The following is a 22352-nucleotide window of genomic DNA, read 5'->3' as shown; positions in this document are numbered from 1 at the left end:
AATTATCCATTTTTCAAAAATAATATGCAACAAACAAACATGCAAAGGAAAAATACATTATTTCCATATTATATATATTATGTCCAAAATACAAACTGCAACAAATGGCAAAAAGAAATTCTTTAAGTCACAGAGGAAATAATGAGCCTTATTTTTCTTAGATCTCAGATTTTCTCAACAACTCATACAAAACAAACCAAGTGGAAATTCAGTCTGAACTGTTAAAATAACTTCTTAGGAGACATTTTGAAATTGTTGGTTGGTATGTACTGACTGTAGCCAAGTACAAACAGTATGAGGAGCCAAGTGATAAAACCCCGATAAATAAAGAATGCCATTGCTTCTACTGAACAAAATAAAATATTGGCAAGCTAGAATATGATGTTGATTAATACTGAAAACACGCAAAGCTTGTTGGCTCATATCTGAGATACCAGGCACTACAGGCACAAAACTGCACTACATCAGGCATCAATCTCCCACACAGCCTCTAAACGTAACAGTGGCAAACGAACACATGCTCAGTCTTACTTTAAATGAGCACTCCACCAATCTTTATGGCTTAAGCTTGGTGTCTAATTTAAAGAGGGGGGGAAACATGTGAAAATAGCTGTCCTGTGTGGCTTTGCCCCCCCCACACACACACACACACAAAAAAAACAAAGAAATAGAAAATTACACCAAAACTTGTAGAGCTAGAAATGAAGATATTTAGAAGACAATGGTCTAATGAAGGACTGACATGCATCAGGGAAAACATGAGAGAAGCATGAACCACAAAAAAAAAAAAAAAAGTCGGGATCTCGAAGCTTCTTTCTGTTTTTATGGGCAACTCCTTCTAAAACCCCAGAACATATAATTACTATAATCCACAATAAACATACAAACTAGTGGAGGGTGAACTGTGATGAATGGCTTTACCTTGCGTTTTAAAGCCGAATGGAGGTAAGTAGTTGTTGACTTTTGATAGCCGTTTGAAGTTTCGATCAAGAAACATTGGCGCCAATTTCGTAAACCTGTAAGAGAGATGAAACAAAAGTGGAGATGGTTCTCATTAGCCGAGATACAGAAGATAAAAACACCAATGCTGTAATATCCAGTATTCTTAGTATAACAGCTCCTGTTACAAACTTTCAACAATTACTTATTGTGTGCTGAATCTATCCCGGCAGGTTCTCGTAATCCTCACTACACTTGGGATAATAAAGTTTATGTTACCAAGGAGGTGATAACTGAATTTTTATGTCCCACCATCATTAAACCTAGCATCCCCACACCCTGTAAAAGCTTCCTAAAATGAGCAAAGCCTCCACACACCTTAGCACAACAGCTCAAATCTAAGCAGGTGATAGAAATTAAGAGGTTGCAGTGCATAACCCGTCAACATAACCTCTCCTCCAGGGCCTAAATCACATCTGACACATGAGGTTGTCTGAAACAACACTCATGTCACAATGTTTTTTTCCTCTAACGATCTGAAGCAAGACTGAATTAGAGTGGAGGATGTTGTTCTCAATGAAGAGACACGATAAAACTTCAGGGGTTGATAAAAAAAGTTTACCCACGACAGAATACACAGTTGAAATGGCTAGAACAAAATGTCAGTCCCATTAGAAAACAAATTAGGCCTGATAGTCAAAAACACCCCAGTGGCCAATGTTTTTAATGGCCCACGACCCGCTACTTCCGCCATCGCCTCTTCCTTATCCTGTGTGGCTATAGAAGTGTGCGTGTGTGTCTCTCTTTGATTAACTGCAGCTCCGATATCAAAAAGGAGTCATTTCCTCTTAGTAACGCCTGTGACCCTAGCGCTGGGTTATGTGCCACTTCTGCAAGTGTAGCTTCGGGATGGATGTGTGTTTTTATAACCCTCTGTCAAGCTCGAGGGATGCGAGGCAAGAGGGAAAAAGGAGCAAGGAGCCGTTCGTGTCGTTTCTCCTCTGATGTTTACATGGATGGAGCTCTATGGATGTGCTGTTCTTTAACAAGCTGCCTAACATTTTGTGTCTAACTTAAAAGCATCGTGACACCCCTACAGAAAAGACAAAGTTAAGGAGATTTATCAAACTGGTGTACATCTTTAGTTAATTTCTAAAGAAATACAGAGATTACATTACAGAGTGCTTATTGCACCCCTTCCCTAGAACTAGACCACCAGCAATATAAGTGTTGCATTTTGCTGATGCACCTGTCCAATAAACACACAGAGCTGTAAATTATTCCTCCTGCAGCCGACAAACAGCATTCAAACTATGGAAGCACGAAAAGACTCACAAGCTCGATTACACCTCTGTTTCTCAGCAGGACCCTTGAATACTTGTTCCCATAACATAACACTGCCACTGGTTGACAAGAAATATGTGAGACACAATGACCAAACATGGCTGACATTATTGGGAGACCTTCCGGTTAAGCTTCAGCCTCTTCCAAGCACGGTAATCATTCTTTGAAATCCTCATTATTCTCCAGCGAGCGACTAGAGGTAGTTATGTATGGCTCTCTCTCCACCTTGACTCACCTCGCCTGACAGGGGCATGCACACTCAGAGACTTGTGTCCAGGCAAAACAAATGGAGATTCATTAAACCTGGGCCTTCTGAGGCCACATGGGGCTATAAATAACACGGGACCATTACAAGTCAGTGAGCCCTGACCAACAGTCAGTCACTGACATCCTGACCAAGCAGAGACAGGGGGCTGCTTGTTGTTAAATAAGTAGTGAGGGCTCCCAAAAACAGCCAACAGGCAGGGATGCATTGTGCTCATTTCCTTTGCTGGGTCCATCTCTCACAGGCAATATTTTCATAACCGTGCCACTTCGAGTTCACTGCCAACACTTGATTTAGGGCTCTAATACAAACAGTTTTGGGGGAAAGAAGAGGGTGAGGGGAGGGGCGTAAAATAAATTGGAGACTGCAGGGCAAGGAGCTTCAGAAGAAGACAAACATGGAGGAAGCAGATGATGATTAGATGGAGAGCCATAGGACCTCACTGCTAGAGGTTAAGTAGGTTTTCTTTAACTGTCGAACTGTCGTCCACACCAATTCACACAAACTGTTAACGAGAATATTTTAATGGTAAATGTACAAAGCAGGCAGAAATAAAGAACGCTAACAGATAAGATGTTAAACAGCCGACTTCCCTTCCACACAGGAGACAAATCACGACCAAACACACACACAGCACAACTGTGTACATTTGGCTGTACACTTACACTTATTTATACAAATGAGCATACAGACAAACTTATACTAAGTGCAGCATTAATTGTGCTTATTGACCTGTGAGAGACTGGGTTGAAGGTGGTAGTAATCAGTGGGCTCCCAGGGGTTTTCTGTGTTGAACAGAACTTTGATCCGACACGTGCGGCTGATGAGAGGAAGTCATTACCAGGGAGGACATTGCTAAATCATAGCCTCTCATATAGGTAGAGGGCAGTGGCACAAAGTGCTTTGTCCATCTTATTTAAAAAAAAAAAAAAAAAGTTGCACTTTATAGTCCACAGGGCAGCTGATAGTGTTATTTAGAGCATTTGGAGCCACTGTAGGTCATATACCTTTAATAGACTCAATTAAATACTACTACTTTTAATTTAAAATTTAAAACTTGGTGCTTCAGGCGATACATAAAGGAGGTTCAATATATTCCTTTGCCCAATAGCTAGGTCAAGTAGTTACTTTAGTGTCACAGCCTATTATTTAGCAACATGAAAACTACCCTTGCGCAAGAACGCTAAAAGGACAATGTCCAATAGACTGAGCTGAAACGGACGACAAAGTGGAGACAGTGAAAAATCAAAAGAACCAATGACATCAGGAGGACTGTTGGGGATTGTATAGACTGTGTAGGCTGGGTATTAGAGACCCCTTGATGAGTCAAGGCAGGAAGCTGGTTGGTGGCGTTCGCAGAACGCCTCTAAGGCTCTTTAACACGATAGGGAAGTGATGTGAGACCTTCTACTCAGGCGACAAAAGTTCTTTTGTGTAATGGGGGATCACAAGGACACAGTTGAGGTTTTGTGGTGGGGAGAAGATGATAGAAACATGATTGAAACTGGGGGAGACTGGATAGGAATGTAGGGGCTTCTCTGTTACTGACTCAAAACCCTTAAGGCCTAGTTGGTTTGAGGAGTGACATCATGCAAGTTTGCATGCTTGAGTAAAAGCTTTTCTCTTGCTGACATCCAGTTAACATTATCTATGCGTAAAGATCTTGATTTTGCATTAAAAGTTAGTTCTTCACATGCAAAAAAAAAGTCCAAAAGAAATGTCTCACTTAGGATAGATGGTGGCCATCTTAGCTGCTGCATATCCTGGCTTGCACACTCCTTCGCTGAGGTTGCCATACTTGTATTCTAACTCCTGCGATCTGTACATTAAAAAGAAGAAAGCGAGAGCTTAATTAGACACATCGTGATAACTGATTGCCAATTAAAATGACAAATTCAAAGCTTCAAAAACTTTGTTTGACAAACAATCTGCAGGAGAGATGGGGCTGTGGAATTAGCTGGGAACTCGGCAACAAGTCAGCATATCACCTGTGTGTGTGGCAAGACGAAGCAGAGAAGCCTTGTTTAAATAATCATGCTGGCAGTGGTAAAGCTTGAACCTCCCGATTACTACCAGGATCATTAATAATGTGATGTATGCCATGATTCTACTTCAAATAAACAACGGGAAAAGAGAGGGGGGCCCGTGTCTTTGCACTATGTGAGGTCCAAAAATCAAAGTTGGCTGGAGAAACTGTTTGACTGGGGCCTTCTTGCACATAATCTGAAGCTCATCTATGCTAACAGACTTTATTTCAATCCTCTTCAATCACTTGCAGTAGAGTGGAATTAAAATCTCTGGGGTATTTCCATCAGTTTGCCTACCCCGCATTAAGATATGACCCGAGTCACAAAACTAATTCTGAGCTACAAGATGAATTGCAATAAAATAAAGAAAGCGGCTGCATTACATGAAGTGATCCCGTGTGAATTCCACTTTAAAGCATGTGCTGACATTATGGTTGCAGTGGATGTGGACTGTGATGGCAGCATCTCATTCATTCCTGTGCGGTAACGTAGGGCCAGAGAAAAGGACCTTGCCATGGTGGTTTAGAGCCAATGTGTCAAACCAATTCAGGGAATTATACACACATCAACAAACACAGTGACACAATGACAGCTGCATAATGATCTATTGTAACATGTTCTTACTCTGACAAACCACAGCCAGTCTAAACACAAAACACTAACTGACCTACATCTCAAGTCACACTTGTTTCAAAAGTTATTACTCAGACCACCTATCGTATCTGTGCTCGTGTCACCATCTGTGTTTCCTACACTGTGTGTTTATTTAAAAAGAGGAGGGGGGAGGGGGAAAGAAATAAGGCTAGATTAATTAGCCAAACGTTTACATTTTCATGTTTCGTGTTTTCCCATTGATCAAGCCTGACTGCAGTATTCTGTGATAACAGATGTAAAACACGGCTGAATTAATGGAGTCAAAGTCTAAAAGGGAATTCGGTTTTGGGAATCCATCATGTGTAATGTGGCAAACGATGATGGAGAATAGCTAAATGTGTTATAATAGATGACATAAGTGTTTACTAGAAAGAGATGTACTCACAATTTTGTGTCCAGCTGTAGCAGAAAGCCCTGCTTATCATACACTGGGGACAGAGATGGAAAAAGAAATGGAAATTATCCATCACCACAAGAGCCCACAAACCACTTTGATTTAAGAAAAAAAAAAAAAAAAAAAAAAAAAAACAGAACAACAACAAAGGTATGGCATCTTAATGCAGTCATCCAGCTATTCAACTAACAGCTCAGCAGCTGTAGTTGTAAACAACCTGTGTGGCTTTCACGGGGGAAACAATATGGCAGATGTAAACATAAGCATTAGGATCAAGGACTTGTGACAAACAAGCAAGGTTAGGGAGAAGCCAGCCAAAACAATCTGTTGAGTTTAAAATAAAAGTTAGAAAAACAAGTCAGAGATCACCTATGGACAACCAAAGGGACAGCCAGTAGGTGCCTAGTGAAGCGTTGAGGTAGAAAAGAGAGAGAGAGCACAGAAAACCAGGAGGAACATATTTAAGGTGAAATGGGAGCTTTGTTTCCATTGCAGGCCGACTCTTTGCAATAAAGCTGATTGGGTCTGCAAAATACTTGCTATGATCATTTCTGGCCAAAAACATAAATAAATAAAAATCTGTAACTACATTAGCATGGAGGAAATTAGGAATAGTGCAGCATTACACCTGCAGTTGTGGATCTTGTCAAAGAGAAGCTGGAGAATAAAAGAAAATAAAGATAAAGAAAAAGGGTAATGGGAATGTCTGACAGTTTGAAAGGGAAGGATCCAAGCACTGCCCAGGAGGAAGGGAACTTAGCCTTAGCAGCCAAGATGGGTGACACATCTGTAGAATAGCAGCCAGAGGGCAGAGTCAAAGCAACTTAGTGGTTTATCTTAACCTGCAGTAAGTAAATCTTACGTCTTCTAACCCTTTACACCAAAATTCCTTTACACCACCAAAATTCATGCAGACCGTTTCACTGCTGTTTGTTACCAAACTGAGACAACAGAGGGCAGTGTTGTATTGTCCTTCATAAGAGAATGATGGCTGAGCACATGTTCATTTCCCCTGCAGTTGTTATGAGTGTTTCATCAATTTAGCAAAGATACTTCTAAAATCAAAGTACTTTTTTTGTCAGGAATAGATCAGACTGGAAAAAGCAAACAAAGCTCTCTGACTTCTTTGAAAATGCCACGTGTTTCCCAACCTAACAGGGCTGTTGGTTCCCAGGGTTTTCTTTAAAATGGTGTCTGGGACAACAATGATGGGTAAAAGTTTGGGCTGGGGGGGCTGCAGCTGTACCTGAGCCTACTATTTGTCCCACGTTGTTGTCCATTTCCAACTCTGAAACAGAAAAGGGTCAGTTAGCACCTTTTGAAGTCATTCTGTCATGGCAGCATTGGACTTGAAAATAAAGCCAAGTAGAAATGTCAGAAGTTACGGAGTAAGAAAGAGGAGGGGTTAGTGGCTTTAATCCCAGTGGGCTGAATTATGACTGTGAATTCCAATCTTTATTCAAAAGACAGAAAGCCCAGTGAAGTAGAAAATTAAAAGCAAGACTCCATTGTGGTTATATGACCGTTTGGACACTGGAACATTGAGAGTATGATGAATGAATAAGCACAAACGGTTTAAAACCGTTTTGAGACATAAAAAAGGGTTATGGAAAGCGATGTGAAGTTAGCAGATATTTATATTTAAACCCCTCAACAACTCAACCATTAAGAACAAAAAAAAAGAGAAATAGAAAAAAAATGCTTCATAACTGTAACCCAGTATATGTGGGCAGAGTCCCAGTGCCTCTACCTGTAATTCTTTTCACTTCAGCACCTTTAGTCTGGGCTCTACTGTGGGCTCTAGTCTGGGCTAGAGTCGGCTCTTCTGCATCTTTGTCTGTAAACAAAAGGGGTTAAACTGAAATAAGATCATGAGGATAAAGCTGTGAAGGCAACTATTAACCAAACAACCAATATACAAGGTCCTAAATATATATTAATAAATGCTTTTACTTCAGCAGAAAAGACAACAGTGGCCACAAACAAGAACAGATGCGCACAAACAAGAGGCAGCGACAGAAATGAAAGGAAACGGAAATATAACCCGGTCCTTCAGTAGTGGCTTACACGGAATATAGATAAGAATATAAATAGGTTTTAAGGAAGTTTACTTTAAAGACGGGGCTTGCAATATTGATAAGCCTGCAGTGAAGATCACTTTGACTTTAATATACTTTCACATTTCTTCCTCTTACAGAAAAGTGATTTCAATCTGTTTGGCAGATCAGATAAAGTCTGAGGACCTTTAACAAGGTTTTCAACCAAACAGAAGTAAACTGCTGCGCAGAAATGTTTTCTTTTACGAAACAGGCTGTATGCAAAACCGAGCTGCTGCCTTTCACGACTGTTCAGACTCGCCAATTAGTGAATTTCAGGCTCTGTTCCGGCTGAAACTGTATAGGTGTATCACTATAGCGCTGAGACAAGAGAAGTTGATCTCTGAGGCTGAAAATCAAGCTGGGGATATTTAGAGCATGCTCTTTGAGCTGCTGTTGAGCTCAATGTTAATGAAGCACTGAGAGTGACAGAGAGAATCCCATTTTAAAATAAATATACTGGACTGCCTTTTGCCATCTGAACTGCCACGTTCACCTCTCTTCTCCATTCTGATGCTCAGTTTGAATTCTTCTTGACCACATCTACTACATGTGTAGTGATTAATTTTATATTGAACAGGTGAGTGCATGGGTTTACAGATTTGTGAGCAAAGTTTAAAGAAATTCTTATGAATGCCTCGGACAAACAGGGTTAAATTCAAGACAACATTTTCAATTCATCTAATGGAGTTTAGGCTTTAAGTAATCTGGATTAAAAGCTGTGGCATGTTGGCTACCGCAATTACAGAGAAACTGTTAGCAGCTCAGTTGGTGCTGTACACATTCTTTTCTCACCCTACAGACGTTAATTTCAAGTGTGATTTAGCACCCTAAAGTAGTGTTTTTGTTACTAGCAAGGAACCCAATAATAAGTGACCCTGCTGTTGGTAAGCTTGAAAACAAAGTTGGCTGTAAGTAGATTATCCATAAAATTGAGATAAGTTTAGCATGAACACTCTTAGAGGGACATTCTCTTTTGAATTCCTGTTAGAAAACAGGTGGACAACTGAGTGTAAAATGTCATGCTGACCCTCTGCAGTCTGCATACTGACTACGTTGGGGAATGGATGGGCGCTTACTCCCATCTATATAGTAACAGCTTCTTTGTTTTCTCAAGTGCATTTAAGACTACTCAGCCACTGCTATTGAGAAATAAATGTTAGGAAATGTCAGTGAACGTGTCCACCATCTCATTCATTACAGACTACATGACAGGTGGCGATGTGCGAGACTGGTTTGGTGGTGTGCAGTATAGGATTTCCACAGGGGACTGATGTCTCTGTTCAGACGGTCAGTACAATGCCTGCCGATGGTATCCACAGAAATGCACTGAGGAGTGGTTGGAACTTGGATGTGTTAGTGATAGCCGTGCTCTTCCTTCTGAAGTCTACAGACCTGTGTCTATCCCGGGACAGGATGGGTAAAAAAAATACCTGAGCAAATGAACATTTTCTAGCACTCAGCTGTGGTGAGTGCAGTGTACTTTGCGGTAGTCTGTAAGGGGAGCGGCATCAGAGCTGATGGCTTAAGCAGACTACACAAAGTGATTAGCACAGCTGGCTCTGTGATTGGCTGCAAACTGGACACTTTGGAGGCTGTGGTGAAGAAGGGGTATTTGAATAACCCGTTATCCATCAGGGATAATCTGGGTACCCTCTGTGCCATTTTCTGGACAGGCAGCAATGTACCTCCTCTAAGAGACTAAATCAACCCCACTGCTGCAAGAACAGATACAAGAATTCAAACAGAGGACACAAACTTTTGGATTTCCACAGAGCGCCACAATTACAAGCATAACAAGGTGATAAAGCTATGGTTACTGGCTCTGCTGCAGACCTAACCTGCTCTGATGAAGGTGACGCTCAAGTAAACAGATCCACGTGTACAAAACTACCACCTAATGAACTATTTTGTGAACATAAGTATTACTTGCAAGCCATCATTAACCTTTGTGCAGTTATTGAGTATTACAAATTTATGGGAGCAGCTTTATTATTTTACTTTGTAATCGCTAGATGTGCTATCAAATGCCATTTTACTGTTTTATAACCTTTAATACAAATTCCCAAGATAGAACACGCAAGCCTTGCGCTTCTCTGACATATGCAAAACAAAGAGTTTAGAAATAGGCCTGCTGTTTGATATGGGGGGGGTTTTTTTAAGTTCTTTACCTTGTCTGGAATTGGAACTGAAAAAAAATACAGCTAAAATGCTTGCAAATTATTATGTAACAGAACACATAGGTATAAATAGCAGTTAGACCTCACTATCTCTTGCCATTAGGGCTGTGACGCTGACAGTCTTAACAGAAAACCTTTTCATTTCCTTCCTGGTTTCAGATAGACCTCAGCGCTTTTCCAGTCTTACTGATCACACAAAGCACACAACATATATTCATACAGTCCTTTTTAATATGTTTATTAAGCCTTTAATGTTTCTGTATTCTTCTAATATACGAATAACATTTCTAATATTTCTCAGATTGTATTTGTGTCCTGGTTTGTCAAATATGCTGCTCTCTTTGCCAATCCACCCTTCTGCTTGTGGTTGCCTATATGCTTTTTTTATATTTTTGCATGCATAACTAGGTAGAACAGCTCTGTGCTGACTTACTAAGTTAAATACACCATTATGTGACCACTTAGGGATCGTGCATGCTTGGATAAGTGAAACCAGACAAGGAAAATCTTTCCCTGCTTTATGAACCTCAATTACCAGTACAGGCTCCACCTCAGCTGAAGAAGCGTGTTAAAATACCGACTAGAAACCATCTCACAATAGAAGCACATGAGCTGACATAAAAAGAAATTGAATACAATGATCACACACCCATGTTCAAAACCAGCCTTCACTTTGATTTCAAATTCCCACGGTCAAAACAGCAGAGGCAAACTGGTAAACGAACAGATTCTTAATAAATGTAAACAAATGTAACCAATAAAAATTTCCCAGTATTTCCCAGCTGAAATCCCAAAAAGAGTGCACAGCAATGCCACAAATCAGTGAATGCATGACACTGTACAATAAACAAACAAAATAAATGATGGTATTAATGATGTTTATAATCAAGTCTACATATAACACTTGCCCCTGGAGCACTAAGTCCTGCACTGTAAGACAATAATGGTGAAGAGAGAGATCACTCTTGCGACAGCACAGCTTAGCTGACCAGGCCAGAGGGCGGGAGGGACAAGCCACATGTTCTTCTTTCCCCTTTGACCTTCTTTAAGCCAAACATCTGGTATCACAGCACTACGGAAAGCCAATATTTCCCCCTGCAATCTTCTTTTGGTGTGCTGCTGAAGTGTGTTCACTCTCTTCACATCATGCACCCTTATATGTAACCTATTAGAGGACACTGCTGCTGTACAATTTCAAACCTACAAAGGTAACTGTACAAAGCTGAACGCCTTTGTATTTCACACTTTAAGATGATGAATGTTGAATTTCAAGAAAATGTGAGATGTTGCAACAGAACACAAGAGCCTGGTTAAAAAAGAGGGAGCAAAAAGCACTGTGACAACCAGGACCATTGACTGATCACGTGATCTGTCAGTAATGCAACATAAGAGAGATGAGTTTTTTACTTTTATTTAAAGTTATTACTTTTAAGTCATATTTGGACTCAGGGAGTTAGCCACCGTCACATGGCAACTAGACCAACTTAAAAAAAGAAAAGCAGAGGTACCAAACAAGGTTCAGACCATTAAAAAAACAAAACAAAAAAAAGGTTGTATCATCAATGATTCACGGACAAGACATTGATAGTGAGAGTGCCGAGTGATCCAAGAACAAACAAGGCCAAGTTAAAACAATGAGGGCAAGGCAAGAAATTAGGTCATAATGTATGAAAAATGTGAACAGAATCTATGCGTGGCTTCCTACTGAAACACTTTCCTTTTGGAATCAGTACAAAAACAAATTTAGCTGCATGGCTAAAAACATGGCACAAATGTCAGGGGAAAAGCTGATGCCCTTTTTGTTACTCACCATTTCTTTAGGAGGGCAATTCTGGGGAATGGTGATAAGTTAAAAAAAAAAAAAAAAAAAAAAAGACGAAGGAAATAAAAAGATTATTCTCTCACTTCTGCTACAGGGTTTTTAAGCAGTTTGCTGCACTGTAGTTAGTTAATGGGATCAATTATTGAGGTAAACAGTTTTATCTTGATGGGAATAAAAGCAGAGTGCATCAGTTAATAGCTTGTAATGATAAAGAGCTGCAAACTAACTGGAAAAAACTTACACTTGTGGTTTCTGTGTCAAAACACTGCTCCCTGAGAAACCCTTCTTCAGAAAACTTCCAACTTTCTACCAGAAATCTTCTAGCCCCCTCTGCTGGACACAAACAGCTGTGTTTTGGAGAGGCCAGGGGCTTTAACAAGTTGGTTGTTAAGCACTTAGCCAAACAGAAATTGGTTTTCATCATTACTTCTCTAAATAAATACAATTCAATTTACAAATGCCTACTCATGACCAACACCCAGCAGGTGTGCTCTCTGTCTACATTATTATGTGCTAATTTTAACTAACTAATTTTCAGTTTCAGTGGCCGGTGCAGTCGTACTGTGAAACTAACTGCCAGCCTCATGTCAAAAGCATAAAGGAAAAGGGGTGAGGTCACTTGATCAGTTGTACACAAAGTTTGTTTTGTTTTTTAAACTGTAGTCTAGGTGGAGGCAGTTAAATATCCATTTCTGAGACAATCCACATGGGTGTGTCCACTGCTTTCATACTTGATGTACAAGCAGATCCAATTAAAATGTCCCCTCCACATTCAGTGCTCCTCTGAAGTAAATGAAAAACTAACTTTCACATCACAAACACACAAGTTTTGAGACATAAACACAAAGCTTGGCCTTCTGGCCTATCAAATAAATAAGAAAAACAAAAAAATGAGCGTGCAACTAGCTGACAGTGAGCGCAGAGAAGCAGACAGAAAAACAGATTTAAAAAAAAGAAAAAAGAAAAAAGACTTGCTCTCTCTAAAAACAGATAAAACATGCAATGTTTCGAACAGCTACGACAGATGGACGATGAGGTGATGGAATAAATGTTAGTCATACTGGAGATGTCACTTACGAGACTTCTGTCCCCACATGGGTAGATGCAGCTTCCCGGAGGAGTAGTAAATAAAGCCCAGGACCAGCATGGGGCACAGGATGAACAGCAGCTTGTGTGCAGGCTTCATTGTCTTCAGTCATTCACATGGCACTATTCAGGTCATCACCTGGAATCACAGGAGGAGAGTGGGATATTTTATTTACACATCTGTAAAGACTAAAGAAATCTGTCAGCAGCACAAGAAAAAAAAAAACTGATACAAACAAAACACAGTGATTAGAGGAGGGGGAAAATGAGGCATAGCAAAAGATCGGCTGGCAAGAAAGATAAGAAGAAGAAGAAAAAAAAAGAGGGTAAAAATGTTTTTTTAGGTCAAATGTGTGGGATGAAAGGTAGTTTTATCAAGACAGATCTTAGATTTCTCATTTAACTCTACAGAGTTGTGATTGTTGATCTCTTCTGTTGGTTACAACAGGAAAATAAAAGTCACTAAAAATAAGAAGAAGAAAAACACATTGATTTGATTCATGCAGGGAACCTTGACAAGAATTCCAAATGCAAGAAGTTACAATAACTGAGAGGCAGAAGAAGTCATTTTGTTTTTTAGCACGTCTTTAAGACATGAGTACAGCAATACTGAAATGTATCAGCATGTGCTGCTAAAGCCCTCACTCCAGCAAACTTTTTCTATAGTTTAACAGGAAACCCCACGCCCTGTGTTCATGGTTTGACACCTGCAGAGCGCTCATAATCTGGGCTCCCTGTTTAAAACGAACAAAAACTAAGTTACTGCTGTATTTAGTCACCGTTATAGCTCAGTTAACCTCGATCTACTTGCCTCAGGCAAACAAATGTGAATCAACATGCCATAATGCAGTGAATTATGCAGTCTAGAGGTTACCTGGCAGAAGACAAAACAACCCAGTCAGTGATCTGTGTGACCTTGTCCCTGATTGGAACAAACTGCTAAATACAGGTCTGTTGTCTACAGATTCTTTCAACCCCTGACACCATTGGAGATTTTAGTTCGGTCTTTGGGTGCCTAGAAAAGCGCTATATAAATGCAATCCATTATTTAAAATATATATAAATAAAAAAAATAAAAATATGAGGAGACCCTGCTGAAAAAGCATGCTGCAGAAATTCTCAGATCTGACATGCTTCAAAATATTGATATCAAATATCAAGTGGACTGTCTCTGATCCTGGAAATTGAAGGCAAACTGCCGAGAAGGACTCAGCAGCTTTAGCACAGGGAGGTGGCGAAGCACAGCTGAGCACAGAAAAGAGTAATGCCTCTGCCTGACACTTTAACAAAAAAAAAAGAAAAAAAAGTTAATAATATGCATGAGCCAACAGATGTTGTCCTCTATATTTAAAACGCAAGCACCAACCTGCGCAGTTGTTGACACTGCGCTGACCATCTCGCGTAAAAATGAACTTATTCATCCAGTTTTGTTGTTGCCTGCAATCTGTGAAAAGTTTGCCCAATAGACAGTTAGGCAGACACACTCCTCGGTCGGTGCCTTTGACTACAGACTCGCAAACAAAACGCAGACACCTAATTTTAAAAGAAAAAAGATTTAAACATAATAAAAATAAAGAGTAGGTAGGTAGGCCGAAAAGGGTAACCGCTGCAGCAGAAACGAACCCGAGGCGGTTGGAAGGTATCACAGGGTACAAGTCTAGAAGCAACAGTCGCTCACCTCACCTCACCTCACCCCACTGCTCATTTCATACACACGGTTCCTAAAGTGTTGTATCAGAGGCCACATTTAAGGTCAGGTCTCTATATTCAGGTGTAAGTCACGTTATTCGCCTACCTTCAGCTGAGACCGCAGGGAGGTCCTTGGCTAGCAAGAACAAACATAACGGAACTTTGAGTGGTCAAAAGTTGTGTCCCAGTCTTTCATAAAACGGCCGTTTTAACAAGGGTTTGCCTTAGTCAAGTCCACTTACCCTGACGTCGTCGTAGCAAATGATTACCCAGATATTTACTGAGAGAGAGTGAAGAGAGAGAGCTGTGGAAAAGACGACAGATGACATGAACGGCTAGCTATTGTAGCCTCGGCTAGCCACTCGTTATGCTAACAACGCTGCGTTGGCACAGGGGGAGTTTTGCCTTCATCCTGTCGGCAGGCCTACAGTTTAGCGCGGCGCTGCTCCAGACATTTTTGAGGTACAACAGCGAGCTTGGTGAAACGGTCCACGGAGGCAGTACGGATAAAAAGGCTCATAACAACAGCGAGTATGCCAGAGCCCGCAGTACAATACTGCGATAATACAGCTGTTGGTGGTAGAATGAGAGACTACCAGTTTGGCTGAATTACCCACCGCGATCACAGCCGAATAAAGAAAACACGGTTTAGCCACGTCTCATTGCCATTCCCAGCGGACTGTTATAAATTTAGTCTTTACCTTTTCTGTTTCCTTCCGAGTCCCCCCGTGAGAAACAGTACCTCTCTTAGAATAAACAGAGGTTTGGCCGATAAAATGACAGTGTTCTCCCTCCTCTCCAAGCCATCTTGATAAAATCTGCGAAAGTCAGTGGATCAGTAAGCAGAAGACGAACGGCTCGAGTCTGTGTGTGTGTGTGTGTGGCTGCTGAGACAGGAGAGCTCCCTGCCTCCCCGGGCTCTAGTGTGCATCAAGAGTGACTAAAGAAAAACGCACTCCCTCCATCAACATGATGATGATCAACAGCGGCTTGCTTGTCCACAGCAACACAGTTTGCCTGCAACGGTCACATGAGGCTTTCAGTGAATTACGATGCCCCCGCTTCCTGTTTTAGTAGGGCCAGGATGAATGCACCTTTTCATGTGGATCTTCACGTGGTGCTTCTCTTTGCTTTTCTGCTGTTGTAGTACTGTTGTAGCTGGGTTTCCATCAATAGCTCACATATACACGAACCGTCCTTGTTCTGCAGCAATAATAGAGATCCTGTAACGTACAGAGCATGTTGTCCTGCCTGTCCTGTTAGTGTAATGCTATGTGCTTGGCCAGCACAGCTTTAATTGGGGAGTATGTTTTGATCCCACAGTTGGGAGGATTAGTATTAGTTGACTTGAAGCCATTTTTGTTTTCCCTTTAGGAGGATTTTGTAGGAAGCCTTTGAGGAGAACATTCTCCTTCAGTCAATCCTGTCTTACTCGATTAGACACGGATAATGAGACGATCAGTTGTATGGGCAGAAATCTGTGCCATCAGAAACTGAATTTGAATAAGTTAAATTCGAATCTGAATTGTAACTTAAATAAATGCTTTTAAAAACTGAATATGAATTATCCTAATTTGAAATTCAATTTATTGGTTTGAAAATGATCATCACTAAATAGAAATTGAATTTTATATTTTGAAAATGAATTAATTTTCTTTGAAACCGTATTTTATCCTTTAAAAGTTTAGCTCTCGAATAATTTCAGATTCACTTCTCACCATTCAATTTCAGTTCCAAAATTCAGTTTTTGGGGACTTACGTCCAGTTCAAGAGTAATCGAGCGCAGATTAATAGAACTACGTTTTACTAGCGGACCGAAAGTGTTACTGACTGGAATCTACAGCATCTTGAGCTGAATTAAGACTTCAGAAGTCATTCGTCATGTCGAATCACCAGCGGATAAACTCTCAGGTTGGTAATAAATGTATAACATGTATAAGAACAAGTCAAAGGAGCTTGCAAAGAAAAGCGTCTGGACTTCTTTAAGTTGCTTGAAGACGTTTCACCTCTCTTCCGAGAAGCTTCTTCAGTTCTAAGGTCAAATGGTGGGGAGTCCCAGATTTAAACCTAGTGGGAGAATATCCCCCCACAGAGGGACAAAAGGACCCCCTGATGATCCTCTAATCACATGAGCCAAGGTATGAAAATGGGTGTGGGTCCCAATCAGCCAGGGTTTCGGGTGAGCTCATTGTGAAACCTGGCCCCACCTTATCACGCGAATTCCTGAGGTCAGATGGCCCAGGATGTGAGTGGGCGTTCAGGGGTCCTTTTGTCCCTCTGTGAGGGGATATTCTCCCACTAGGTTTATATCTGGGACTCTCCACCATTTGACCTTAGAACTGAAGAAGCTTCTCGGATGAGAGGTGAAATGTCTTCAAGCAACTTAAAGAAGTCCAGACGCTTTTCTTTGCAAGCTCCTTTGACTACGATGACCTGGATGACTGAGAACCTTCACAGACAAAAATAGGAAATACTTCCTTTTAAAACTACACATATTACATTCATCACTTCAGTATTCGTAAAGAGGAGGTAATAATATGCACCTGTTTCCTAGCTAAATGTAAAGAAAAGATAAATTGCTCAAGACTTTTCCACAGTACTGTATACTTAGCATATAAATAAGTAAATAAAATTTCTCAGTTCCAACAGTTGATATGTCGATTTTGGATTAAATTCAAGTGAACACAACAAACTATTTGCAAATTGTGTTGATTCCTGGACATAGACCCGTATCATCCTCTGCATCAGCATGGCCCCTGTAGACTTTGTATGCTGTATGCTTTCAATCCCAGCTAGACTTTTACCCCATCACATAGCTGCTTACAGCACATTATGTTGCAGTAAATCCATAGTCCTGTCCTTCTCACCTGCTCAGGTTACTCACTTTATTCAGTTTTCCTTGTGCTTCTTGTTTCTTATTTATGACACGACATTCACATGGTCTCATTTCCTACATAACCAGTTGTTGGGCTGAGAGCCAAGGCAGGAGGCAGCAGTCTTCCGTTTTTTGCCCAGCAAAGAGTGTGGCAGAGTAGCACACCGATCTATTAATATTGAATCAAGCAGGAAATAGAATCTGCTCACCCACTGTTCTCCATCTGGGGTCAGGAGATTAGCAGGAGCCAGGAGAAAAAAACACGAGCAAACTCACGCACGCACACACTTACCCTATTGAGAATCACAAGCCCTTTCAAGAGCTGGTGTGGGATTCCCTTATGAGTTGGCACAGGAGTCATTCATTGCTATGGTCTTGCAAGAAGGAAGAATCAAGAATTTTTCTGATCTCTAACCACATCTGTGTAGTGCACCATTATTTATTCGTCTGGCTTACTGAAGGGAAAATGTACCATTTCTCCTATACAATTCTGTTCTGTCTATCCCAAGTTCAGTCCCTGAGATGAAAGCACGTGGAAATTAATTTGATCATTTGGGGGTTGTGGCTTAGCACTTTTACAGCTGTGGTTTCCCTCCTTCTACTGATACACTCCACTGCTCTGATGAATTATTTTCAGACTTGCAAACAAGAACAAACCAGAGCAGTATAGCCTTGACTGACTATTTGGTCATGTTAACAGAAATACACGTGCTGGTGAAAATGCTATCCTACTCCCTGCTTCTTAATTGCTTTCTATTAGCAGTGATACCATCCGGTTACAGATATTTAAGTTTTCTCTCCACAGTGCAGACGGTTTCTGTCGTGCATAAGTTCACACTTTTGCCTAACCAAGGAGCTTTTATTTTATTCTTCTAACAATGAAGTTATTATTTTTTTTACAACATAGTACCTTAAATCGGCTTGTATTACAGTTTTTCTCAGTTACTTTGGCATGTTTCTTGCTCAGCTCTGATTGTGTATTCCCCAAAAGATGCAGCCATATAGTCTAGCAGCAGAAGGCTTCAACTCATCCAGAATAATTTATTCAGGTTTCACAATCTCACAACTAAATGACAGCAGCAACCTGGCCAGGGTGTACCCCACCTTTTGCCCTATGACAGCTGGATGAGGCTCCAGTACTCCTGCAAACCTAAATTAGATAGACAATTGAGGAAGTAGATGGAACTAAAGGGAATTTTCCTTGATATCTTCCTAAAACTGGGCTGATCTGCAAGTATGCCTTGGCCATCCAGTCATACGGGTTAGAAGTGATGTCATTCAGGTTAAAATTATGTTGCAAAGTTTACAAGTAAATGTGACTCACTGCAGTTTACAAACCTAATGACACGTGCTCCTGTTGCAACCTCGAACAGTCGGTATCCACAACGTAATCTCTCTCTCTCTCTCTTCTTTTTTGCCTTAATTGTCAGGTATGCACATGACCAAATGTACTATGCAAATGCAGTGATATTAACAGAAGTATTTTTTGTTTTAGATATGTCAAAAAGTATCAATTTGAATGAATTAATTGTGGAACAGGATTATTAACATCCTTTCTATGTCTGTCCTCATCGCAAATCTGAGTTAAAATAATACACGACTACAGCCAAAGTGAACGGTGGGCAAAATTAATACTCCAGTGTTCTGCCATGTGAATCATCAGACCACTTCCTTAGTGGTGTGTGTGGCTTTTACTCTAGCAAACAGTTCTGCATTTATTTGCTGATTTGCTGACAGATATCTTACATTTACTAACAACATCAACATCAACAGTTCCAGCAGCATTTCTTTATCATTTTGAAAAAATGACATGTACTGTTGAACTTGCACTTAAGATGTGGTTAAGCATCTTTATGGTGACAGAAATAGTTTCACTGGTTCTGCTCACTTAAGACCAAACTATTAAAAATAACAACCTGGAATTTTTACTGGCCTTTGTCACCATCAAAATGAACAAGGATCTGTAATTAATCTAAATTAATTAATTAATTAATTATTAATTTGGATGTGGACAAATATATCAACAAAGGACTGAGTATTGGCTAGATAAACTATGGGAAAAAAATCACACACAATTTCATAATAATACATAATAAAGAATGTAGAACTATTTGAAACATGAAAGTCTTTGTCACAAAAATTGAAGCAAATACTATTTTCATCCAAATTTCATGCTGAAACACTAAAGCAGAAATGTCAGTAGCCTGAACAGAACACGATTCTTGTGTCTCAAGATGCAACTGACTGAGAAAAGTTTTCTTTTAGGTTTTTGAGATATTCATATTCAAACCTCAAATTTTCAAGAGAGGAACAAAATTCTGTGGGTATGGGTTCTGATGGACCATTACAACAAAAAAAAGATCATGTCTACAGAATTGATTCTGGAAATTAATTATTCAGACGTTAAAATTCATATTACACTGTGATTAATTCAGTGTTTGGTGTAATATGTTTAACTTTTGGCTCCTGTCACAGTTCAAATCAATTTGGAAACATCCCTATCCGATTGTTCAGTCTGACGTCACTAGCCGTGTCTGGACCTAAACTCCGCTGCAGGTCCATATATCAAACGATCACTATGGCATTACTGAGAGTTGAAAAACTGTCTAAAGTCTTTCATCTTTAATAAAATGATCAGCGTTCTGCTCTACCAGGTGTAACAATTGAGTTTAACATCCAGGCATCCATGAAAACGGAATTTATGACATTTAACGGAGTTAGAAGTCAGCAGGGAGTTAGCTCGCTAGCTTCTATCTAAATACAATATAGCATGTCCTGACTGCGGGGTTTTGGAAACAAATTAAAACGTACAGCTCTGTTATCACTTCCAGCATAAATGAAGACAGAAAACTAAACAGCAGTGACGTTTGTAGGGTTACTGAAGCTTGGCTAGCTGGTATATAATGATGTGCTACATGACCGCTAGCGACACAGCTATGTTAGCATAATATAAACAAGCTAACTTTTTTTCCACTCGATAAAAGTTAACGTGAGTGTTCTCGGTGGTCAGGAACAAATGTAATCGCATGGCAGGATGCTGTAAAAGGACCAAACTTCAGCCAGGAGAATAACTGAGATAATCCATCCACAATACGAGGTTAGTCATTCATACTGCTGCATGGGCCGGGCTGTAGTTACATCCTAAGGTTTTAAAAACTGAGCTTAAATAAATGATTAGCGGTAAAAAAAAGCCGAGGGAGGTCAACAGTGATCACTGACTGTTTTAGGAGCTTTTTGAGATCAAATAGAAGAAAATACATAACATTAAACATGTTAACAACACAAAAGCCATAAACGCAGACTACTTTAGGCCCGGAAGTAGGATTCGTCGCGTCATCACTGAACAACCGGATTAGAGTATAACCTAGATCTCAGAGTGCTTATAAATAGTTTTATCTCTCACCGAAGTTTAAAACAATTGTAAGAACACTGTAAAAGTCTGAAGCGCATGTTTATGTGTATGGGGTCAATTTGGCATAATAAAAAGGAATTGTTATGGCAACATACACAAATACAGAAACAATATCCCGATGGAGGACATAATTTTGCGAATGAATAGATTATTAATGTATCACTTACAGAACTGTTCTTGGCTTTTTAAAGTTGTGTAACATATAGGGGGGAAAAAATCTGATTAATGCATCTGAGTTTTATAAACTTACATTAAAGGTAGAAAGAAACATCACCTTTTCAGCTGCTGCCGTCAAGTCCTTTAGCCAGAGTATTAAAACTAGACAAGAACTAAGAACTAAGAACAGATGAATCACGGAGGTTTCCAAAAAAAAAAAAAGGACCATATTGATTTGGAGACTTCCTTTTTAGGTCACCGTAAACAGTAGTTAATCAGTAACAGAAATAATGGGGAAAATAAGACTCTAGAAATCCAATAAAATACTGGCTGTACATTGTGGCTGGGCTCTGTACACAGCTGTTAATTAATTACAAGGTTGGAATTCATTATTTCATACAATACAGTATAATAATGTTTGGGGACTGGATGAAGCAGGAACTGATAAAAGCAGAGGGAGATATTTGGTGCGACCTTCGTACTAGATGTTAACAAACATCGCACAAGCTTGTTTAAATAAGATCCTGTTGTGACAGATATTTCATGGAATTTGGATCCTTTGTACATTTATAAACAGCAGGATTTCATGAACAAGAAGCCATAACACAGTAACTGTGAGTTATTTTAAGGTTTTATATTTGAGGACATAAAATAAATCTTGTCCTTAACAGGAATTAAAATGAAATAACTACAACCTGAGATGATCTACAGTGCATATAATATTCAATTTTATCATTTACTTAACAAAAATAAAGCCAAAGTGCTGCTGATCAAAATACACTTGATTTATTAATCAACAGCAAGTGTGAAAAGCAAAGGTTTTTTTTTAGTTTGCTGGCCTGGAGCATTCAGGTGTGTCTTGATAATGAGAAAGGACATCAGCTCCAAGGTTAGATCGTGCAATACTCAGACAAATTGCCAAAAACCCAAGAGCTACATCCCAGTCTCTACAGGCCTCGGTTAGCATGTTAAATGTTAGAGCTCATGACAGTACATTAAGAGAAAGACAGAACAAGTACAGGTTGCTTAGAAGGATTACCAAGAGAAAGTCTCTTCTCTCTAAAAAGAACCTGGCAGCATGGCTTAACTTTGAAAATTTACATCAGAGCAAACTACAAGACTTCTGGATGTCATCTGGATAGATGAGACCAAACTGCAGATATTTCTCCATAATGCGCATAACGCCTCATTTGGCTAAAAGAAAAGGGGTGATTGGGGTAAAGGGGATGCCCTTTTTTGCAGCCACTGGACCTGAGTATCTTATATTGTTATATTGTTATGTTATATTCTTTTGTGAGGCCAACTGTCCGACAGCTAAAGACCCAAACTGGGTCAACAGGTCAATGATCCCAAGCACAGCAGCGAATCTAGAACAGAATGGCTGAAAAGGAGAAGAATCAACATGTTACAATG

At 40.0% G+C, this 22352-nt stretch overlaps 1 protein-coding gene across 11 annotated transcripts in view; it reads right to left on the bottom strand.

Moving 5' to 3' along the window:
* Window positions 1-21129, bottom strand: part of st3gal3b (ST3 beta-galactoside alpha-2,3-sialyltransferase 3b) — a 44387-nt gene extending 23258 nt beyond the window's left edge. The window contains exons 1-8 of one of the 11 annotated variants that reach the window (XM_086270771.1): window positions 14739-15115; window positions 14603-14632; window positions 12799-12946; window positions 7374-7460; window positions 6870-6911; window positions 5615-5657; window positions 4275-4367; window positions 922-1016 (exon numbers count right to left, since the gene is read on the bottom strand). In XM_086270771.1, the coding sequence (XP_086126897.1) occupies window positions 922-1016; window positions 4275-4367; window positions 5615-5657; window positions 6870-6911; window positions 7374-7460; window positions 12799-12907 (469 nt within the window). In that variant the 5' untranslated portion in view covers window positions 12908-12946; window positions 14603-14632; window positions 14739-15115. The other 10 variants (XM_086270774.1, XM_086270775.1, XM_086270776.1 and 7 more) reach the window with 10 other exon arrangements.
* Window positions 21130-22352: the final 1223 nt, after the last annotated feature.

This window comes from Aulonocara sp. 'chitande type north' Nkhata Bay, linkage group LG18 (genome assembly GCF_057382095.1).
Source record: "Aulonocara sp. 'chitande type north' Nkhata Bay isolate Kocher_YH1m ecotype deep benthic linkage group LG18, A_spYH_male_GT1.1, whole genome shotgun sequence".
NCBI classification, from domain to species: Eukaryota; Metazoa; Chordata; class Actinopteri; order Cichliformes; family Cichlidae; genus Aulonocara; species Aulonocara sp. 'chitande type north' Nkhata Bay.
The sequence above is the reverse complement of the archived record's forward strand: the minus strand, read 5'-3'. Positions and strand labels throughout refer to the sequence as shown.